Source organism: Lutra lutra, chromosome 12 (genome assembly GCF_902655055.1).
Source record: "Lutra lutra chromosome 12, mLutLut1.2, whole genome shotgun sequence".
Lineage (NCBI taxonomy): Eukaryota > Metazoa > Chordata > Mammalia > Carnivora > Mustelidae > Lutra > Lutra lutra.
The window spans coordinates 95304760-95324178 of NC_062289.1; the positions used below are offsets into that span (position 1 = coordinate 95304760).

At 47.6% G+C, this 19419-nt stretch overlaps 1 protein-coding gene across 3 annotated transcripts; it reads left to right on the top strand.

Moving 5' to 3' along the window:
* Window positions 1-362: 362 nt before the first annotated feature.
* On the top strand, window positions 363-19149 carry DAO (D-amino acid oxidase). 3 transcript variants are annotated; one of them, XM_047697819.1, is made up of 12 exons: window positions 363-498; window positions 4077-4348; window positions 4978-5180; window positions 8414-8528; window positions 9752-9828; window positions 10485-10550; window positions 11978-12032; window positions 13291-13395; window positions 14292-14374; window positions 15841-15958; window positions 16600-16698; window positions 17909-19149. In XM_047697819.1, exons 3-12 carry the CDS (start codon window positions 4987-4989, stop codon window positions 18038-18040), a joined length of 1044 nt encoding a protein of 347 aa, XP_047553775.1. In that variant the 5' UTR covers window positions 363-498; window positions 4077-4348; window positions 4978-4986; the 3' UTR covers window positions 18041-19149. The 3 variants fall into 3 exon arrangements, with proteins under 3 accessions (XP_047553775.1, XP_047553776.1, XP_047553774.1); XM_047697820.1 differs by having other exon boundaries at window positions 4080-4348; XM_047697818.1 differs by lacking the exon at window positions 4077-4348 and having other exon boundaries at window positions 364-498.
* Window positions 19150-19419: the final 270 nt, after the last annotated feature.

Sequence of the window (19419 nt, forward strand, 5' to 3'; positions counted from 1 at the left end):
CATCCAAGAATGGCATTAGGCTGGCTGCTGGAGGCCCTGTCCTGTATCTGTGGCCTCCCCACAGGGCTGCCAGGCTGCCAGGCCCATAGTGGCCCAGAGAACAACCCTCCCTTCCCCCAGGGTGGCAGCAGGAAGAGGGAAGAAAAGATCGTCTCCAGCTGGCTCGAGAGACAGACCTCCTTGTCCCCATCAGCCCTCTCGCCCTCCTTCCCCCGAGGGCTGTCCCCAGGGGCTTGGGATCAGCCAGAAAAGTCAGGCAACTTTTCAGGGACCAGAAGGAAGGGGGGGGAGGGGAGGTCTCCCAGCCTGTGAGCAGCACAGTGCCAAGCCCCGCCCCTTGCTGTGCCCTGTCCGTAACTCCAGATTTTGACCCTGAGCTCCAGTCCCAGTTGGCGGGCAGAGGGCTGAGGACAGGACGCCCCAGAATCAGGAGGCTCCCCTCAGGAGATAAGATCCTGCGTCTACAGCAGCTGTCTCTTCAGAAGTCTGGAAGTCCAGGTGAGTGGGGGTGGCGGTGCCCCGGGACTCAAAGTCCTCCCAGCGCCAAGGAGAAGGCTCCATGTCAGAGCCTAAGGCAGGCGACAGCTCTGTGGCTAGGCAGGTGCCTTCACCTCTCCAGATCTCCTTCTCCTCTGGAAGACAAGGATCATAATCACCTCTTATAGGGCTAGTCTGAATATCAAAAGAGGTGATGAACAGAAAGAGCTTAGCACAGAACTGGGCATGTAGCAAGTACTCAGTAAATGGTCATTATTATTTGGGGACAGGGGACCGGTAGCCTGCTTGTCAAGCATTTATTGAATCTGTTCCTTTTAAAGGTAAATTGTGAAAATATCAGCGGCAGAAGAAGTAGCCGTATGGGACAACCTGATTTAGTTCAGTCAAATATCTCGCCCGATTTTTTGGTAACAAGTCTCCTTTTTTTTTTTTTTTTTTTTTTTTTTTGCTATACGCAAATAGCAATCAAAGGCACAAGCTGCCCTAAATTCTTTTTGAGGGACAAGGGAGGTTATAAGCAAACAAATGCGAGACTAAAAAGCAAGCAGAAAGCGTCAGGTGCCCACTTACTGCCTGTTGGCTAATAGTTACCTAGCACGGTGTGGAAAGCCCAGAGCAGGGTCCAGGTCCCAGTGCTGTCCCGCACTGGCTGTGTGACTTTGGCAGAGTGACTTCCTCTCCCCGAATCTCAGCCCCACGTCTGTAAAACCTCCCAGAGCAGTTGAGAGGAGGAAGCAAGAGGACCATCTGTACTGAACCTACATGTGCGTGGTGAGGGGCAGACACCCAAAATTCCCCTCCCGCCCCACGCTGACGGAGACATTATAATGACACACACATGCAGATAAATGTGGGAACCTCGGCATCTTCCTGGACGTACCCCTTCCCCACCCTGAGCATGCTTGATTGAAGTAATGGCATAAGACACAGGAGAAGCCACACTAACAGGAACGCCAGCAACAGCGAGAAATGGCGGACCTAGCAGTCGAGCCGTGGGCATGCCAGTCCCCAAGTTCATGATCCACATGCATGAATGATTTTAACCGGAGGCTGGATCTGTCCGATCCTACAGCTCGGCTTCTGCTTCGTGGAAGAACGTCACGCGTTTATAGTGTGCTTTAATGCATACGCACAATTTGCTCTAATCAGCATCAGATTAGATTCGCGCAGCTGAAGATGATTGGCTTTTGGAAACACATTCCTCCTTCTCGAGTCTGTGCCTACTAGCAACACACTAAGAATTCGCACGCACGTTGTATGGTATGGGTTCTTTCAACGCAGGACCCTGAAATACTGTCTTTTTATGTTCACCTGCTTAGCTCTCGGATGTTTTTTCAAATAGTGTGATTTGCCAGCTTCTCTTGGTGGTGTTTAGGGACACGGGCTCTGCTGCTCGCGGGTGTCTGAGCCTCACTTGCTTCATCTGGAAAATGGGCATAATGATAACCCCGAGGTCTGTCAGAGGATGAAAGCAGATAAAAGCACGTAAAGTTCTTAGTGCAGTGACTGGAACGTGTTAGCAGGCTTACTGCCGTCTCTGTATGGCCCCTTCTTTTCCTGATTCAACCTATGGAGACTTTTTCATCCCAAGACTACACAAACCCTTTTATCACAAATGCATAATTTTGGTTGAGTCCCTCCGCTTTTCCGGACCTCAGTTTCACAGTCTGCATGACAATGTCTAACTCATCTTTAGAACTTTATGTGCTGGAGAAACTGAGTCCCACGCTGTGACTTGTCCCTGTTCGTATTGGCCATTTGGTTCCAGATGTTGTTCTGGGCGTCCCCCAAGCTCTTCTCTTCCGCACGTGCTCCTGCTCCTAACCAGAGGCTTTGACACACCTGACCAGCCTGGTTATTGAAAGACAGGCGGTGTGCCTGCTTTGCTTCGGTCCGAGGCCTCTTTCTCCCTGCCCAGAAACCTCTGGAGGGTTTTCACGCTTTCTTCATCCCTCACAACCTCCCCTATAGAAGCAGCTTCTTTTTCTCCATCCTTTGCTGGTTTTCTAGTGGCATGAGAATGGAAAACAACAACAACAACAACAACAAAAACTCGGGCCCTGGAAAAGGCAGAGTGGGGTTCACACCCCACTTTTCCTCCAACCCTTGTTATGACCTCAAATAACTTAGCTTTCTCTCTCTGCCCTTGGCTCCCTCACCTGTGAACTGGGATGGTGAAAATCAAGCGTGGTAATTTATGAGCTTCCCAGTGCTTAACCAGTATTTTCTCTTTTGAGCCTCATAAAACCTTGAATCATTCATTCATTCATTCATTCATCCCTGCTACAGGCAGGACACTATTCTAGGCCCTGGGGATAGGGCAGTACATAAAAAACCCCGCTCAGGGTCCAGTTGGTTAAGCGTCTGACTCTTGGTTTCAGCTCAGATCATGACCTCATGGGTTGTGAGATCGAGCCCCGTGTCAGGCCCTGGGCTCAGCAGGGCATCTGCTTGAGCTTCTCTCCCTCGGTACTCCCCCCGCCCCCACGAACTTGTGCACTCTCTCTCTCTCTCTCTCAAATAAATAAATAAACCTTAAAAAAGAAATGCCCTGTCCTCCTGGAGCTGATACTCTGGTAGGGAGACAATGGGCAGGAAGCTTTGTTAACCCTTAAAAGTCCTCAGTGAGGATGACCAACTCAGCCCTGTTTGCCCCAGGACTCCCCTGGTTTTCTCTCTCAGAGTTCACGTCCTGGGAACATCCTCAGTCCTGAGACATGGAGGAGATTGGTCACCCTCACTCAGTTGAGTTAAGTGACTTGCCCAGGGACACACAGCTGGTGTGGACCAGATGCCAGGCTATGAACCTGCGTATGTCTGACCCCCAGCCTGGGCTGTTACTACCGCCTCCGGGATTCATTCGGGGTATTTGGAAATTACAGGAAAGCCCTCTATTCTTGCCTTCTTACTGTTAATGCACAAAAGTGGTCAACTCTCCGGAGTTTCATAGAGAGAATCAGAAGGCCCAGAGAGGGGAAGTAACTTGGTCAAGGCCGCACAGAGAGTAAGAAGTGAAGCCGGTTTGATTCTCCCTTCTTCCTCTTCTCCTTCCCTCGGTGTTCTTTCCCTTGTTATCTTCAAGAGGCCGTGGGACAGAAGGAGGCCACTACATACTGAGGGCCTACTCTGTGCCAAGGGCCACACCAGAAACTTCCGCCAGGCTGGTGGATTCATTTTCAGGGTGACCCTGTGAGGTCAAGGTCACTCTTAGTTTACAGAAGAGGATATTGAATCTCTTAAGTCAAAGTAGTGGGGAGGAGGGATGGGAGGAGCCTAGGGGTCCTTGAGAGGGTCTGCCCCTGCAACCAAGCGTCGCAGCTGGAAGGACAATGAGCAATCCCTTTCCGTTTCCTGGTTTTATCTCCAACTTGGCTGCTGAAACCCCAACGGAGTCCAGTTCTTGTGGGCTGGAGCCGTTTTCCCCTTTTATAAAACTAGGCCATATTGAGAATGTCCTGCCGTTCAGGGCCACTGGGTTGCCAGGAGGCTCGGTCTGTGGGAAGAGGGCTGTGAGTGTAGAGGAGGGAAAGTTGAATTTGGCCCTTCCGGGCATAAAAAGTCCTCTTGTTCTGCCTCAGCAGGAGCCCACAGGGTATTTCCCTGCCGTGCAGGGCCCAAGCAGCTTCAAGGTCAAAAGCTGCTAGGCCTTTTCAACTTCTGAGGACCCAGCCAGCCCAGCCACCGAGGCGTTCCCTGAGTGGGTGTGCTGGAAGACCTGAGTTCTATAAGTCAGACCTGCACCCAATTGCTCCAAGCTTGGCACATAGTAGGTGTGCCCTACGTGGACATTGAGTTTTCTTGAATTGAAATGAAATCCCAGCAGCATCTCTTACTGGCTGTGTGACCTCAGGTAACTTACTTCACCTCTCTGAGCCTCTTTTTCCTCATCTGAACAATGGGGCCAATAACACCAGCCCCAGCCTCCTAAGGACGTGGGGAGAAGCACTCAGCACTGGGGTTGCACGCAGTAGGTGCTCCACAAATGTCAGTAAACATCTTCTTTTGCACTTGACACTATGTTGAGGTTTTCACACTGGCCATCTAGTTAAAAGTCCCATCTCTTCTCCAAGGCATGAGTCCTTTTTCCCACCGTTTCCCACAAGGTGAAGGCTCATGAGCATCCTGCCCAAAGCCAATGGCCAGTAGGTGGCAGAGTTGAGGCAGCGTTGAAGCTGGAGCTCATGGTCCTCGCTGCTACCCCTCAGTGGGCAGCTGGTCAGAAAACTCTCTCCGGTCCTAGTTACATTCCTGGCTTGGGGCAAGGTCTTTGGGCAAGGCTCCCCAACCACAGCTGCTTCACTTACCCACTGTGTGACCTTGGGCAAGTTGCTTTGCCTCTCTGTGATTCCATTTTTCTGTTTCTGAGGGTCAGTAGGAGGATCAGGTGTAGAAGCGCTTGGCGGTGTCTAGCACTTTCTAAGCTTTCAGGGGATGGCCGCGATGGTGGTGATGGCACACTGCAAACTTTCCTCCCTGCAGGCTGGCACGATGCGCGTGGTGGTGATTGGAGCAGGTGTCGTTGGGCTCTCCACTGCCCTGTGCATCCACGAGCATTACCATTCGGTCCTGCCGTCGCTGGATGTGAGGGTCTATGCGGACCGCTTCACCCCATTCACCAACAGCGACGTGGCTGCTGGCCTCTGTCAGGCCTACCTCTCAGACCCCAGCAACCCACAGGAAGTGTGAGTGAGGGTCCCAGAGGGCGGCCCGGGGAAGTGGAGGGGCTGAATTCGAAGAGGGGACGCTCCCTCTCAGGGTTCCCATCAGCAAGAACAAGCTCCTTGTTGGGAATGCAAGTTGGTGCAGCCACTTTGGAAAACAGTGTGGACATTCCTTGAGAAATTAAAAATAGAGCTTCCCCAAGGGGCGCCTGGGTGGCTCAGTGGGTTAAGCCGCTGCCTTCGGCTCAGGTCATGATCTCGGAGTCCTGGGATCGAGTCCCGCCTTGGGCTCTCTGCTCAGCAGGGAGCCTGCTTCCTCCTCTCTCTCTGCCTGCCTCTCTGCCTACTTGTGATTTCTCTCTGTCAAATAAATAAATAAAATCTTTAAAAAAAAATAAAAAAATAAAAATAAAAATAGAGCTTCCCTATGACCCTGCCATTGCGCTACTGGGTATTTAGATACAAAGATACAGATGTAGTGAAAAGAAGGGCCATCTGTACCCCAATATGCATAGCAGCAATGGCCACAGTCGCCAAACTGTGGAAAGAGCCAAGATGCCCTTCAACGGATGAATGGATAAGGAAGATGTGGTCCATATACACTATGGAGTATTATGGCTCCATCAGAAAGGATGAATACCCAACGTTTTTTTCAACGTGGACCGGACTGGAGGAGATTCTGCTGAGTGAAATAAGTCAAGCAGAGAGCGTCAATTATCATATGGTTTTGTTTATTTGTAGAGCATAAGGAATAACACAGAGAACATTGGGTGAAGGAGAGGAGAAGTGATTTGGGAGAAATCGGAGGGGGAGATGAACCAAGAAAGACAGTGGACTTCGAGAAATAAACTGAGGGTTTTGGAGGAAAGGTGGGTGGAAGGTTGGGTGAGCCTGGTGGTGGGTATTAAGGAGGGCACGTATTGCATGGAGTACTCGGTGTGGTGCATAAACAATGAATCTTGGAACACTGAAAAAAATAACATAAAAAAAAAAAAAGAAAAAGTGCCTTGTCAAGGCTTAGAAGAAAATACTACTAAATAGTAAGCCCTACTATGTGCTAGATGAATGGAGGCTTTCCTCCATGCCTCCCATAAACTGGGTGGCTGTGGATGCCATGTGCATGGATGGGTCAGGAATACTGGGATATTTTTTCCTAGTTTACTTATTTAAAGGTCATTTTCATCTGATTTCCCCAGGGGATAATAGGAAACAGAGCCCTTTGGGGGCACATGGGTGGCTCAGTCATTTAGGAAGCTGCCTTCAGCTCAGGGTCCTGGGCTCTCTGCTCAGTGGGGGGTCTGCTTCTCCCTCTCCCTCTGCCGCTGCCCCTCCTTGTTCTCTCTCTCATTTCTCTCTCAAATTAAAAAAAAAAATCTAAAAAAAAGAAAAAAAGGAGACAGAGCCCTTCGAATCCCAGCAATAATTACAAAGAAGGACAAAATGCACTAAAGTCCTTGATACTGGGTACAGTAGGGGGCAATTTTGCCCTTGGAGATGTATTTTTTTTCCATATATGAATTCGTAAAAAGATCTTTCGGTTTATTTGAACTCATTCCAATTGCCATTTCTAATAGTCTCTCGGCTGTATTTAACAGCTTAGAAATGTATCTCCCCTGAATTTGCCCATTGCGACAATCATTTTTTTTTTAAGATTTTTTATTTCTTTATTTAACAGAGAGAGAGATCACAAGTAGGCAGAGAGGCAGGCAGAGGGGAAGGGGGAAGCAGGCTCCCTGCTGAGCAGAGAGCCCGATGTGGGGCTTGATCCCAGGACTCTGAGATCATGACCTGAGCTGGAGGCAGAGGCTTAACCTACTAAGCCACCCAGACGCCTGTGACAATTTTTATTTAACAATTTTTAAATGTGTTTACTTTAGTTCCAGTTAGGTAACATACAGTGTTACATTAGTTTCAGGTGTGCACTACATGGATTGAATGCCTGGTGCTTGCCACGAGTGTTTTCCTTCATCCCCATCACCTATTTCCCTGCACCCCCCACCCACCTCCTCTCTGGGAACCATCACTTTGTTCTCTACAGTTGAGAGTCTCTCTTTTTCTCTTTTCCCCTTTGCTCAGTTGTTTTGTTTCTTTAATTCCACAGAGGAGTGAGATCATAGGGCATTTGTCTTTCCCTTATTTCACTTAGCATTGTCCTCTCTAGCTCTGTCCATGTCGTTGCACATGGCAAGATTTCATTCTCTTTTATGGCTGAGCAGTAGTCCATTGTATATATAGACCACATCTTTATCCATTCATCAATTGACGGATGCTTGGGCTGCTTCCGTATCTTGGCTATTGCCAATAATGCTGCTATGAACGGGATGCATGTATCCGTTTGAATTAGTGTTTTTGTATTCTTTAGGTAAATACCCAGTAGTGTGATTGCCGGATCATAGGGTAATGCTAGTTTTAACTTTCTGAGGATCCTCCAGGTGGATGTTTGGGTTGGTGGATGACCAGGTGTAGCAAAGGTTATTTTGTCTGTTTAGAAACTGCAAACTGCTGACTGCTTCAGGAAAGAATCCCCAAGTGTGTAAAGACTCAAACAGAAGTTACATTCTCCCATAAATTCTAGAACTGACGTTCCTGACCAGTGGGTGGCAATTCAGGGGCCCTGGTTCCTTGCATCTCACAGCTCTGCTGTCCTCCTCTGTGGCTTCTCATGTGGCCACAGTACCTGTGTCATCATACCTTCTGATGTCACTAGGCTTTGGTTTTGGAAGGAATACAGCATGAAGATGACGTGTGCAGTCTTAGGGTCCATTGGGTGGAGTGCAGTCACGTGACCACACCCGGCTGCCTGGGAGCCGAGGAGACGTAGCCAGGTTCTGTGCCCAGGAAGAGGAGGAGGAAAGTGTTCAGGAGCAGCAAGCTAAGGTCTCCTGCTGGCATTTATATGGAGAGGGGAGTGCTTGGAGTGAGCCTGAATTATGGGACAGATCTCAAAGCGGGCCCAAGCCATCATTTAAACTTGCAGCTACATAATCCCAAGGCTGAGGTGGGCTCCAAATGGTTGTGCTGGACCATCCCTTGCTTCCTACCTTCTCTTTCCTATCAATGGGGAAAACTACTAGAAAGTCTGGGGATAGGGAAGACCCTAAGCATTTGAGATATTGCAGAAGGGAACGTGGTGGGTTTCTGAATTTTGACCTATCCCCACCAGCCTGGTCACAATCCCAATGCAAGCCAACCCTAAGAGATTTCTCATCCAGCTCGGGGTATTAGGTGACCGAGAATCTGCGGGATCCTTCCAGGCATTGGAACCGGCAAACATTCGACTATCTCCTGAGCCACATCCATTCTCCCAACGCTGCAAACATGGGCCTGGCCCTAATCTCAGGCTACAACCTCTTCCGTGAAGCTTTTCCGGTGAGTGAGGCATCCTTGATCACAGACCAGAGCTGGAAGCCCAACTCTAGGGAGTACTTTGAGTCTTGTAGATGACAGCCTCTTACATTCAAATCAGTTTTCCTTTAAATTCTATTTCTGCTTTAAAATTATTTTTGGTTCTGATTTTGTCCTTAAATTGGCAGAGACCAAAGAATTTTCTGATGAACCAGGGGAACTAGCCTTTGGTTGAGGCAAATCCAGACACGTCGTATACTGGTGGTGATTTCATGCTGAAGTCACAAGGTTGCCTGGGCCCCTGGAGATGCCAGGACTTTCCACCAAAAGAGAATAAAACACTCATCATGGCACAGGAGCCTTACTTTGTACCAGGCCCTGTGCTAACTACTTTTCAACTAGTAACTTGTTTAATTCTCATAATTAATCAAAAGTGTTATCATTAGCCTCTTTGTACAATGAGGAAACAGAAGCTCAGAGAAATGGAGTAACTTCCTCAAGTCACGAATCTCTTACATGATCGACCTGGGATTTGAACCCAGGTTGTCTGGGACCCCATGGTGCCCAATGAGCTAAGAAGGACACAGCCTTGGGGGATGTTCTCAAGTTGCTTGGAGGAGATGGTTTTGGCTGGGCGTCCAGAAACCCAGGCCAGCTCTCTAAGGCTGAGTCAATGTTTAGCACTGGGCGACGGGCATCACCCATATTATCTGTTCTCTTCCGTGGGACCAAGAGTGATTATTAACTCCATGATACAGACAAGAAAAATGGAAGTCTCAGAGAATTCAAGGTGGTCTGTGGGGAGGCCCAAAACTCCACCAGGTTGTCTGATTCTATGCTCTGCTGCCTCCCACCCTCACCCTTGGTATAACCCTCACTGTCAGTGGTTTCTGTCCTATTTCTGACTCTTACCCTATCACTTGCCCTCAGCCTTATTCTCACCTTACCCTTCCTTCATATAGGATCATGGTTAAGACCATGGACTCTGAAGCCAGACTGTGTTGGTTCAGCTCCATTTTTTATTAACGGTGTGACTTTAGACAAGTTGCTTAACCTCTTTAAGTCTCAGCTGGCCCATCTGTGAAAATGGAGATAAGAATAGTATATATCTCAATGAATTGGTGGGGATATTAAATGGATAGGTATAAGTAACATACTTGGAAAGGCACCTTACACATGGTACACATTGGACAACTTTCAATTCACTCCCACTCATCTCTGTGCCTCCCCCTCTCTTCCCTTGGCAGGATCCTTCCTGGAAGGACACAGTTCTGGGATTTCGGAAGCTGACCGGCAGAGAGTTAGACATGTTCCCTGATTATAGGTGAGGTTGTTGTCAGGGGCAAAGGGGCTGTGGTCCCATGATTCAGACAGATCTGCCCAGAAAGCAGCAGAAGATGGAGGCACCAAGTTTTCTGTCCCATCCGAAGCCAAAAGCCACTGGTATATTGGACTCCTGCTGCTCTGTCCAGCTCCTTTGGAGAAGCTACCCACCCAACAGGGCCTGGGCTAAGATGGTGGGGGATATGGAGTCACAGATCTGAAGCCCAGAAGCTCCATGTCACTACCCTCTTTTGTAGATGAAGAAACTGAGCTACAGAGAAGCTGACATCCCAAGGTCACACAACCAAGCAACCAAAATGGGATTCCAACCCAGTCTGTGTGACTCCAGACACCTCTATTCTTTCTCTTGCAGCCTGATGTCTCTTTGGCCCTCCCCTCACCCCACCCCATACCTGAATCCCCTCTAAGAATGCATATCCAGTCTCCATGTGCACACCCCAATGTCAGAGATGGGTTTTCTGATAAAAAAAATTTTCTTTGCACTGAAAACCAGTCCTCATTTGAACTTCACTCAGTGGTCCTGGCTCTACACTTGGGGGTCCCCCAAAGTGAGACTCCTCCCACCTCCCTTTGAAAGTCTGAATATTGTTCTGATTCTGATTCTTTATCACCTCTCTTGCCTGGTTTTGACTCTAGCTATGGCTGGTTCAACACAAGCTTGATTGTGGAGGGGAGGAGGTATCTACCATGGCTGACTGAAAGGTGAGAATTTCAACTTTGGTTTAAGGAAAGCACCTCCCAAGGACCAGGGTGTCTACGGACAATTGTTCATGGGATTTGTTTTTGTTCTTATATTTACAAACCCCAAATGTTAAAGGAAAGCTCAGTCTTGGTGGGAGCTATCATTGATTCTGATCACCTCTGTGTACTAAACCATGGTTTCCATATCTGATTGGGCATCAGAACCACCTGGGCAGCTCTTGACGTGTAATATTTATTATTGACCTCACCAAAATCCATAGTGTTTGTGTAATTGTTTTAAATGGATTCTCTTAAGTTTTCCAGACATATTTAAATCATTTGCAAAACATAAGTTATCTTTTATTTTTTATACCTCTTTTTTTTTTTCTTATCTAACTGCTGTGGCCACTACCTCCAGAAAAATGTTAACTAATACAGGGGATAGTGGTTGTCTCTGTCTGGTTCATGATGTTAATAGAAATCCTGCAGTGTTCTAAATTAGCAAACACTATCTTGAGAGACATATTTATATTTACATTAGTATTAAGGAAGATTCCATATATTTCCTATGTTTTACTATTTTATTAAGATTTAAAAAAAAATCTAGAGTGGATTGCAGCTTTTGTCAAATGACCTGAGGAGAGTTTTAGAAATGCAGATTTCAGGACCCCACTTTATATCTATTGAATCAGATCCTCTGGGGTGGGGCTTAGAAAATTGTGTTTTAAGAAGTTCCCTTAGTGATTCTAATTATCAGCCAGGTTTGGGAATCATTGCACTAAATCATAGTTATTTCTCCTAACATTAGGGTACTTGTGACTCCTATCTAGCCTCTAACTAAACTAAAAACCTCACTTTTTCTATCTTTAGGAAATAGTCCTGGAGTTATGCTTCACCTTTCATAGGATTTACTTCCTGTTCTTTTCATGTTTCTCCTACATTTCTAAAAATGACAGTTATTTTTCCTCTGGGACATTTTGAGGGAGGGGTGGATGTCCCCAGCCCACCTTCCTCCTCATTCCTTGCTTCTGACAAAAGGGTTTTTAGCATTGGTCCAACTCTGCCCCTCCTCCACCCTGCATCTCATTCTCTTTGATGGTACAAAGAAGCAATGTGGTGGTAGTGAGAAGAGTTTTGAACTAAGCGGTCTGGGTCTAAGTCCCAATCCCACCATTAACTCACTGTACGACCTTCACCAAAGCTCTTCTCCCATCTCCATCTGCTTGACGAGGGTCTTGGGCCATCTCAGGGACATTTCATGGACCACTAGTCCATCAAGGTGCTTATGAATTGATCTGATCTGACTACACAGCCATTTTCTCAAGGAGTATCCTGTGGGACTAACATCCACAGAAGGTTCTTTGAGGGAACACCCACCATGCCATCTTCTTGGAGAGATGGGACAAAGAACTGAATACTGGGCTTTTTGATGTGTCTGATCCCCCCAGGTTAACTGAGAGGGGAGTGAAATTCTTCCACCGGAAGGTAGAGTCTTTTGAGGAGGTGAGTTGAAGGGCTGGAAGGGGCTGGATGTGGGAGAAAGGTGAAGAGGGGAGGCCTCTGCTTCCTGTTGCTGGGTTGGGGGCCCCCTGGTCAGACTCCCAGGGTCCCCTTGAGGCCTGTTCTTGTCTCCAGGCCTTTCTTCAACTCACAGAGACTCAAGCATTCTGTCTTGATGTTGGTGGCTAGAACAAAGGGATGGTAAGATAGTGGTGGACATTAGGGGCTAATCTACCTCTGAGCCTCCATGGGTTTTTGTGCTAGAGAGCTAGCTGCCTCTTACCAGTATCAGCTGCACTCCACTCTTGAGTTCCAGATACTTGGTTGCCTCCTACATAAATCAGAGTTAATGTTTCTGCAAAGTCAAGGCTCTTAGATGACTTGGTTCCAGAGTGACACCATCATCAATAACAATGATAGTAGCAGCTATCACCATCAGGCACTGGCTCAACACCAGGAGCTTTGTTGCAAGACTTCACTCAATCCTAGCACCTAGAATGTGCTTGGCATGTGAAGGTGTTGGTAAATACAGCTACTAGCATTATATATGACTATGTACTCCAGGTTGAGTCCTAATGGGCACTTGGGATACATGGTTGACTAAGACACAGCCCTTATTCCCAAGAAGCTCATAGTCCATTGTAGCAACTACTGTCTCTTGAATGACAATAGTGCCTTGTAATGTGTATGTCCCATGACTGCCCTGTGAGGGGAGTCCCTGGCACTGGTCTGGGGGGTTGGGTGCCCATCATGCTATATACCCTTGAACTGTCAAGTATCCTACACCTGCACAGAGCCTGGGGTTACCACATGCCTTCTGAAAATGCCTCAGCAGAGCAGAAGGCAAGAGAATGAAATAAAAAGGAGTCAGAAGGAGGAAGAGAACTATCTCTGCATCTGACTTCTTCTGGGAAGTCCCAAGAAGCTTTCCCCCACTCCACAGTCCTCCTTCCTGAACACTTTCACATCCAGGGTCACACTGGATCCTCACACAGCCTAAGAACAGATATTACCAGCCCTACTTAATAGGGAAGGCAGATGAGCCTTGAGGAGGTGATGGGACATTTCTGAGGTCACAGAGCAGGTAAGTGGGTGGAGTGGAGATCTGGAGTCTGTTCCTTATATTCCTCATTGAGTCCCCTCCCTGCTGTTCCATAGGGGGCAGAGAGCTGCAGGGTGAAGGGTGGAGGGAAGGAGGGGGCAGGGGATACCAGGGCCCTCCCCCCCCTCCCATGCCACCTGCTCTGTTCATTGCTGCCAGGTAGCAAGAGACGGTGCTGATGTGATTGTCAACTGTACCGGGGTGTGTGCTGGGGCATTGCAGCCAGACCCTCTACTGAAGCCAGGCCGGGGACAAATTATTAAGGTGAGTGTGAAGATGAGGGATGGAACCTGCTGATTTTCTTGACAGAAAGATTGTAGCTGCCTGTTTATTTCCTCTCTGAAAATAGAGGATGTGTTGGGGACATCTGTTAGAGGAGCCTCACAGATTTAGGGCAATTGACATATTAAAGAAATAAGAAGGACCAACATAACCCCTCCAAACATTCTCTTTTGGGTTTTTTTTTCTTCATAATATAGCAAAGCATGCATGTATGTGTTTGTATCTATGTAGGAGTTGCATATTCCTGTATTACAATAAAAAGAGCAAACAATTTTGGAGTGTTTATTAAGTGCCAGGTACAGGTGTGAGCACTTTATTGTGTTATTAATTTCATCCTTACCAGAACCCTTTGAGATGAGGTCTATCATATAGCCATTGCTATTTTACAGATGGGAAAACTGAGGTACAGAGGAATTAAGTAACATGCACAAGTTCTCATGGCAGTGGGTTGTGGAATTGGGGTTGATACCCTGGCAACCTGGTTTAAGAGCCTGTGTCTTATAAACATCATCCCACATTGCCCTTCACTGTGTATGTGTGCCTGTGTGTGAAGGATGCCCATTTGTGGACATGTGTGTATATGTGTGCCTGTGTGAGTGTTGGTGTGTTCCTGATGTGGGCTGATGTGTATGCATATTGTTCATGTGTGCTGGGCTTTTCTGTGGTTATGTAAGTGAGAATGTGTGATATTTCAGGGACCAGGGATGGCTCTTCCTGCAAGGGCAAGCAGTCAGTGCAGACTTGGAGCACAGGGGTCAGTGGAGTGCTGAGGAATGGGTTTTGCCACACTTGTCAGAACATCTAGGCAGACGGGAGCAGGGCAGGGAAGCCCAGTGATCCAACTCCTCTAATGTGACTTGTCTGCCCTCAATCAACAGGTGGATGCCCCTTGGATGAAGCACTTTATTCTCACCCATGACCCAGAGAAAGGCATCTACCAGTCCCCATACATCATCCCAGGGTAAGAATCTGACATCTTAGGGCAGAAGAAGGGACACCTTCATGCCCTCTCCATGCTGCCCACCCTAGGCCCTTTGCTTAGTCCCTTCAGGTTTTTTTCTTCCAATGTTTTCTAAGTGAGGTTGAGCCATTAAATCCCTGGAAAGGCAGGACTCAGCCTTAACTGGACTCCATCTTGAATACGCTTTTGGACAACAGGAGTGGTGATCCTGGAGACAATGGTAGTGGGTGTGAGGGCAATGACATTGGAAGATGTGAACAGAAATAACAGGAGTGTGGTGGGAATAGGGATCTGGGTTGTTGGTGATGATGGTATTAATGGGAGAGGGGATGTTAGTGAAGATGATGGCCATGTTGATGGGATGACAATGTCATCGAGATAGTGGTGATAGTGGAGATAGTACTGTCATTGTTGGGAAAGTTCACAGGGGTGGTGATTGGGACAAGGATGGTAGAATGCTAACATTAATGGGGTGGCGTGGTGTTGTTGAGGAGGTCGATGATGATGGCAGTGATTGGGAGTGGAGACAGTATCTGGTGCTGACTGAGAAGATGCCATCAATGATGATGTATAGTGGAGATGACAAACTCAAAGGCGATGTTAATTCATGTTGACTGGGACATTAATGTTAAGTGGGGCTGTGCTATCTTCATGGGAATGTTAGTGGTGTTGCAGAGGTGACATTATCAATGGCAACATGAATGCTGGTGGTGGAAATGGTGAATGGGGTTGATGGTGATGACATATTCATGGTAGCAAAGAAGGCAGTTGTGAAGATGATGTTGTTGACATAGATGACATTTTTTCCAGTTTCAGTAAGATATAATTGACAAATGGTGAACATTTACAACGTACGTGACAATTTGATATATGTATATATTGTGGGATGATTACCACAATAAGATTAGCTAAGACATCTATCATGTCACGTAATTATGATTTCCCTGTGTGCAGTGAGAACATTTGAGATTCACTCTCTTGGGGCGCTTGGGTGGCTCAGTGGGTTAAAGCCTCTGCCTTCTGCTCAGGTCATGGTCCGGGGTCCTGGAATCAAGACCTGCATCAGGTTCTCTGCTCAGCGGGGATCCTGAATCCCCCCCACCTCTGACTGCCTCTCTGCCTACTTATGATCTCTGTCAAGTAAATAATAAAATCTTAAAAAAAAATTCACTCTCTTAGCAATTTTCAAGTATGTAATACAGTATTGTTAACTATAGTCACCATGCTGTGCATTGGAAGAGATGATGAGGTTGACAGTGATATTAATGGTGACAGTGGAGATGGTGGCGGGTGCTGATGACAGTGGCAATTGCAATGGTGTTGATGGTGGTGTTAGCAAGGATGACAATGCAGATGGTCATGGGGATTTAGGTAGAGATGGCTGGAAGGGTGAACATAGCAATGGCCCCCATTCACCTCAAAGGCTACATGTCCCTTCGTCATTGACCCTCGTCACTTTTACCTAGGATGCAGGCAGTGACCCTGGGAGGCATCTTCCAGCTGGGGAATTGGAGTGAGGTAAACAACATCCAGGACCACAATACCATCTGGGAAGGCTGCTGCAGACTGGAGCCCACACTGAAGGTAAGGCGGGGAGGGGTATCAGTACCCTAGACCAGGGTCTTGGCAGCTTGATCATGAGGCCCCTTGAGGATGGGAAGACACTGCCCCTGGGATAACTGGGCAGATTTATTCCAGCAAGGGACTGTGAAATTTACTAGAATTTGATAATGCACAAGGAAGTCCTACTGTGAGCTGGTGACCCCTATCGATCCTTGACTAAGAGTTGCTGTCTTTTGAGGTGACATCCCTAAAAACACTTTTAGTTTGTCTGCACAAGGAGCAGATACATTTGTCCTAGAAATCTCAGTGTTTGCTATTAGTGTGTTTTGAAATCTCAGTTTTTTCCTTTGCCTGTTGGTGACAATGACCATGGTGGTTTTGATGGTGATGAACATGCTCATTCAGGCAGGACTGTTGACATCATGGTGGTGGCTAGTATTGGTGGTTGATGGAGATGGGGTCATTGATAGAACTGGTAGTGGTGTGGTAAGAGTGACAATAATGATGTTGGTGGCTGATAAAGGTGGTAATGGTAGTGATGGTTAATGAAAGTGATGGTGATGATAATGAGACTCCAAAGCTAACTCTATCACCCAAAAATGGCAGCAGCAAAAAAAAAAAAAAAAAATCCAGAGATGAATTCTTAACACCTTTTTTTCCAGGATGCCAAAATTGTTGCTGAATTTACTGGCCTCCGGCCAGTACGCCCCCAAATTCGGCTAGAAAGAGAACGGCTTCACTTTGGATCTTTAAACACAGAGGTATGCTCTCTTGGCAAGGAAAGCAAAGTCCTTTCCTACCCCTGATAGTCTCTGGCATTTCCAGTCTTGCCTGACATCCAGCTTCACATAGCCTACTGGCAGACCAGGAGAATGCTGGCTAACCTCCCCTCCTCTGTAAAGAAACTGAGGTTCAGTGATGGTAAGGGACTTGTTCAAGGTTACAGAGAGGACAGTGCACCTCGGTTTGTCAAAGCCTGTGGTCCAACGACCTCACTGAATCTTTCCTCCAGCTCTTTGGGGCAAGGACTGCTTCCCCACGCTTCAGGTGAGGATAATGGGATCTAAGACCCAAAATCATTTGGCTGAATCAGACAACTGGTGAAGGGCATGGCTGGGAGGTGGTTTGAACTTGACTCTAGAGCCATTTTGCAGATGTCCATTTTGTGGCTGCTCCATCAGCTCTCTGGAGTTCCTCTTTCATGTTCCTTCTTCTGGGGTAAGAAGGGGGCTTAATGAGATGGCAGAGGATGCCCTGGCTTAAGGAACTGACCTGACCAGGTGGTAGCTGGGGTTGCCACAAGAATGCCATCCTCCTTGTGTAGGTCCTCCTTCCTCCCTTATGCCGGGCATGTGGTGTGTGTGTGTGTGTCTGTGTGTGTAGGACAATTTTGTGTATGTGATATGTGTATATGGGATGTGTATGTGCTTGCATGCCTGTGTACACACATACAGAGCAAAGGGTCACATATGGACTCAGACTCCCTGCTGATGGTTTTAGCTTTAAAAAAGGCCCCAGGGGTCTTGCCTCTGTCCCTGGGACAAATTTGCATGCTAGCCAGAGTACCCACTGTAGGATGCCCTGGCTTTTCTTTCCTCCCGAGGTGGGTAGAAGAGTCTATCTATTAACACAAGAGGTTTGGCATTCCCGAGCAGGATGAAAACAAGAAAGGTGATTTAGGGAACTTCAAACAATTTGATTAGGGGAGGGAATCCCTGACCTCAAGTTCTAGGTGACTGTACTTTTCCCATGCTGAGTGTATAAAGCAGGTCCATCTTCTAAGCAAAAGAAAGCCTAGGGTGTTGATCTCTAGCTCCCCAAACAGTCCCCTTACTGGAGTTCTTGGGGCCCCACCATCCTGCCAGGGAACTCAAATGCCCTCTGGTGCCCTCTGGCTTTCCTCAGAACTCTTCAGGGAGCTCCTGAGTCTTCCAGGGCCCTCCTGGCTACCTTCTCTCTTGCCTTTCCCAGATCATCCACAACTATGGTCATGGAGGCTACGGGCTCACCATCCACTGGGGCTGTGCCATGGAGGCCACCAAGCTCTTTGGGAAGATCCTAGAAGAAAGGAAGTTGCTCAGGATGCCACCACCACACCTCTGAAAACACTGCCGCCCCAAGGAACCCCCTTCCCCTCAGCCAACCAATCAATGTTACCCCCCTCCCCAGCTGTCACTTACCCTCCACTTCTACCCTGGTTCCTTTCTGCAAGAAATAAGATGAGACGGAGGCAAGTTGGGCCCTACTTGGGACTCACTCTGATCACTGGGGTCTCTACCCACTCTGGGCTGCACAGAATAAAGAACAGCTGGGGGCTGTTACATTCTAAGTCCTCAGAAGAAAGGAAAGCTCAGAAAATCAAAGGGGCCAGCAGAAAATTGAGGACAGTTGAGGTTAGGTAACTTGAGGACAAATTACATTAACATATCAAAAAAGTTCTGAAAAGTCCTGCAACAAAGACATCTAACTGATGTTCTTTCATCCGGACCTAAACATTTAGCTATGGAACCCTTTTTGCCCAGAGCACTGATGCCACAGAGTGCACTTGAGGGAAGGCTGTGATAGATCTCATTGTAGGAAGTCACATGCAGAGCTGGAGTGCAGGGAGGCAGAAGAGGGAAGGAGTTGAACTAACAACATGATACCCATTTGACATCCGGGATTCCCAACAGCATCAGCGATCTGCTGAATGGTCCCATGGTAACCCCTAAGGAGGGGCCTCCAGAGGTTTCATCCCACAAGGAACTGAACTCACCAAGCATAATCCTTGTTTGGGGGCAGATTTAATGTCTCTCTTCTGTTCTGACTGGTACCCTCTGAGATGATAAACAGACTTCCAGATGTTTCTGAAAGCTTTAAGTGAACCTAGAGGGCACCTTAGCATCTTTATCTCTAATTAGCTGTATCAGGCTCTGGGGTGGAATTTGCATCTTTCTGGGTTTTTGAGAAAGACCAGAACCTGGAGGAAGCCTTCAAGCACCTGGGACCCGTGGCACCCTATGTGCTGTGACGAGGTCTTGATTGGCCCATGTCATGCCGTCTACATCCACGCCATCACTATCTGCTGCTTCCCACACTGTGTCACCTGGTGGGGTCTCCATGAAGCATCTGCCATGATTTTGACTGACGCTGAGCTAAGTAGAGTGAGGGAACCGAGATCTGTTAGAGTTCCCATCCTAATCATAAGAATAAGAATAAATTATTAATTATTATTATTATTATTATTATACCTAAAACATATTGCCTTCTCACTGGGCATCAGTACTCAACTCTTGCACACATTACTCGTGTAATGTGCAGTCACACACACACCCGCCCACAAAGTAGCTCCCATTCCCATTTCACTGGTGAACAAGGTACAGAGAGGCAGTTCTGGCCAACGGCTAGGAAGGAGTAGGAAGGAGATTGAGAGCCAGGCGTTGGGTGATTCAAGTGCCCCACTTCCAACCAGTGCACAACACTGAATCCCGGGCTGGGACGTG

Bases quoted from the DNA above. Each gene is read 5' to 3' on its own strand.
- DAO (XM_047697819.1), top strand. From the start codon at position 4,987: ATGCGCGTGGTGGTGATTGGAGCAGGTGTCGTTGGGCTCTCCACTGCC. The intron at 13,396-14,291 runs GTGAGTGTGAAG...CTCAATCAACAG, and splicing joins GCCGGGGACAAATTATTAAG to GTGGATGCCCCTTGGATGAA. The intron at 16,699-17,908 runs GTATGCTCTCTT...TGCCTTTCCCAG, and splicing joins TTGGATCTTTAAACACAGAG to ATCATCCACAACTATGGTCA.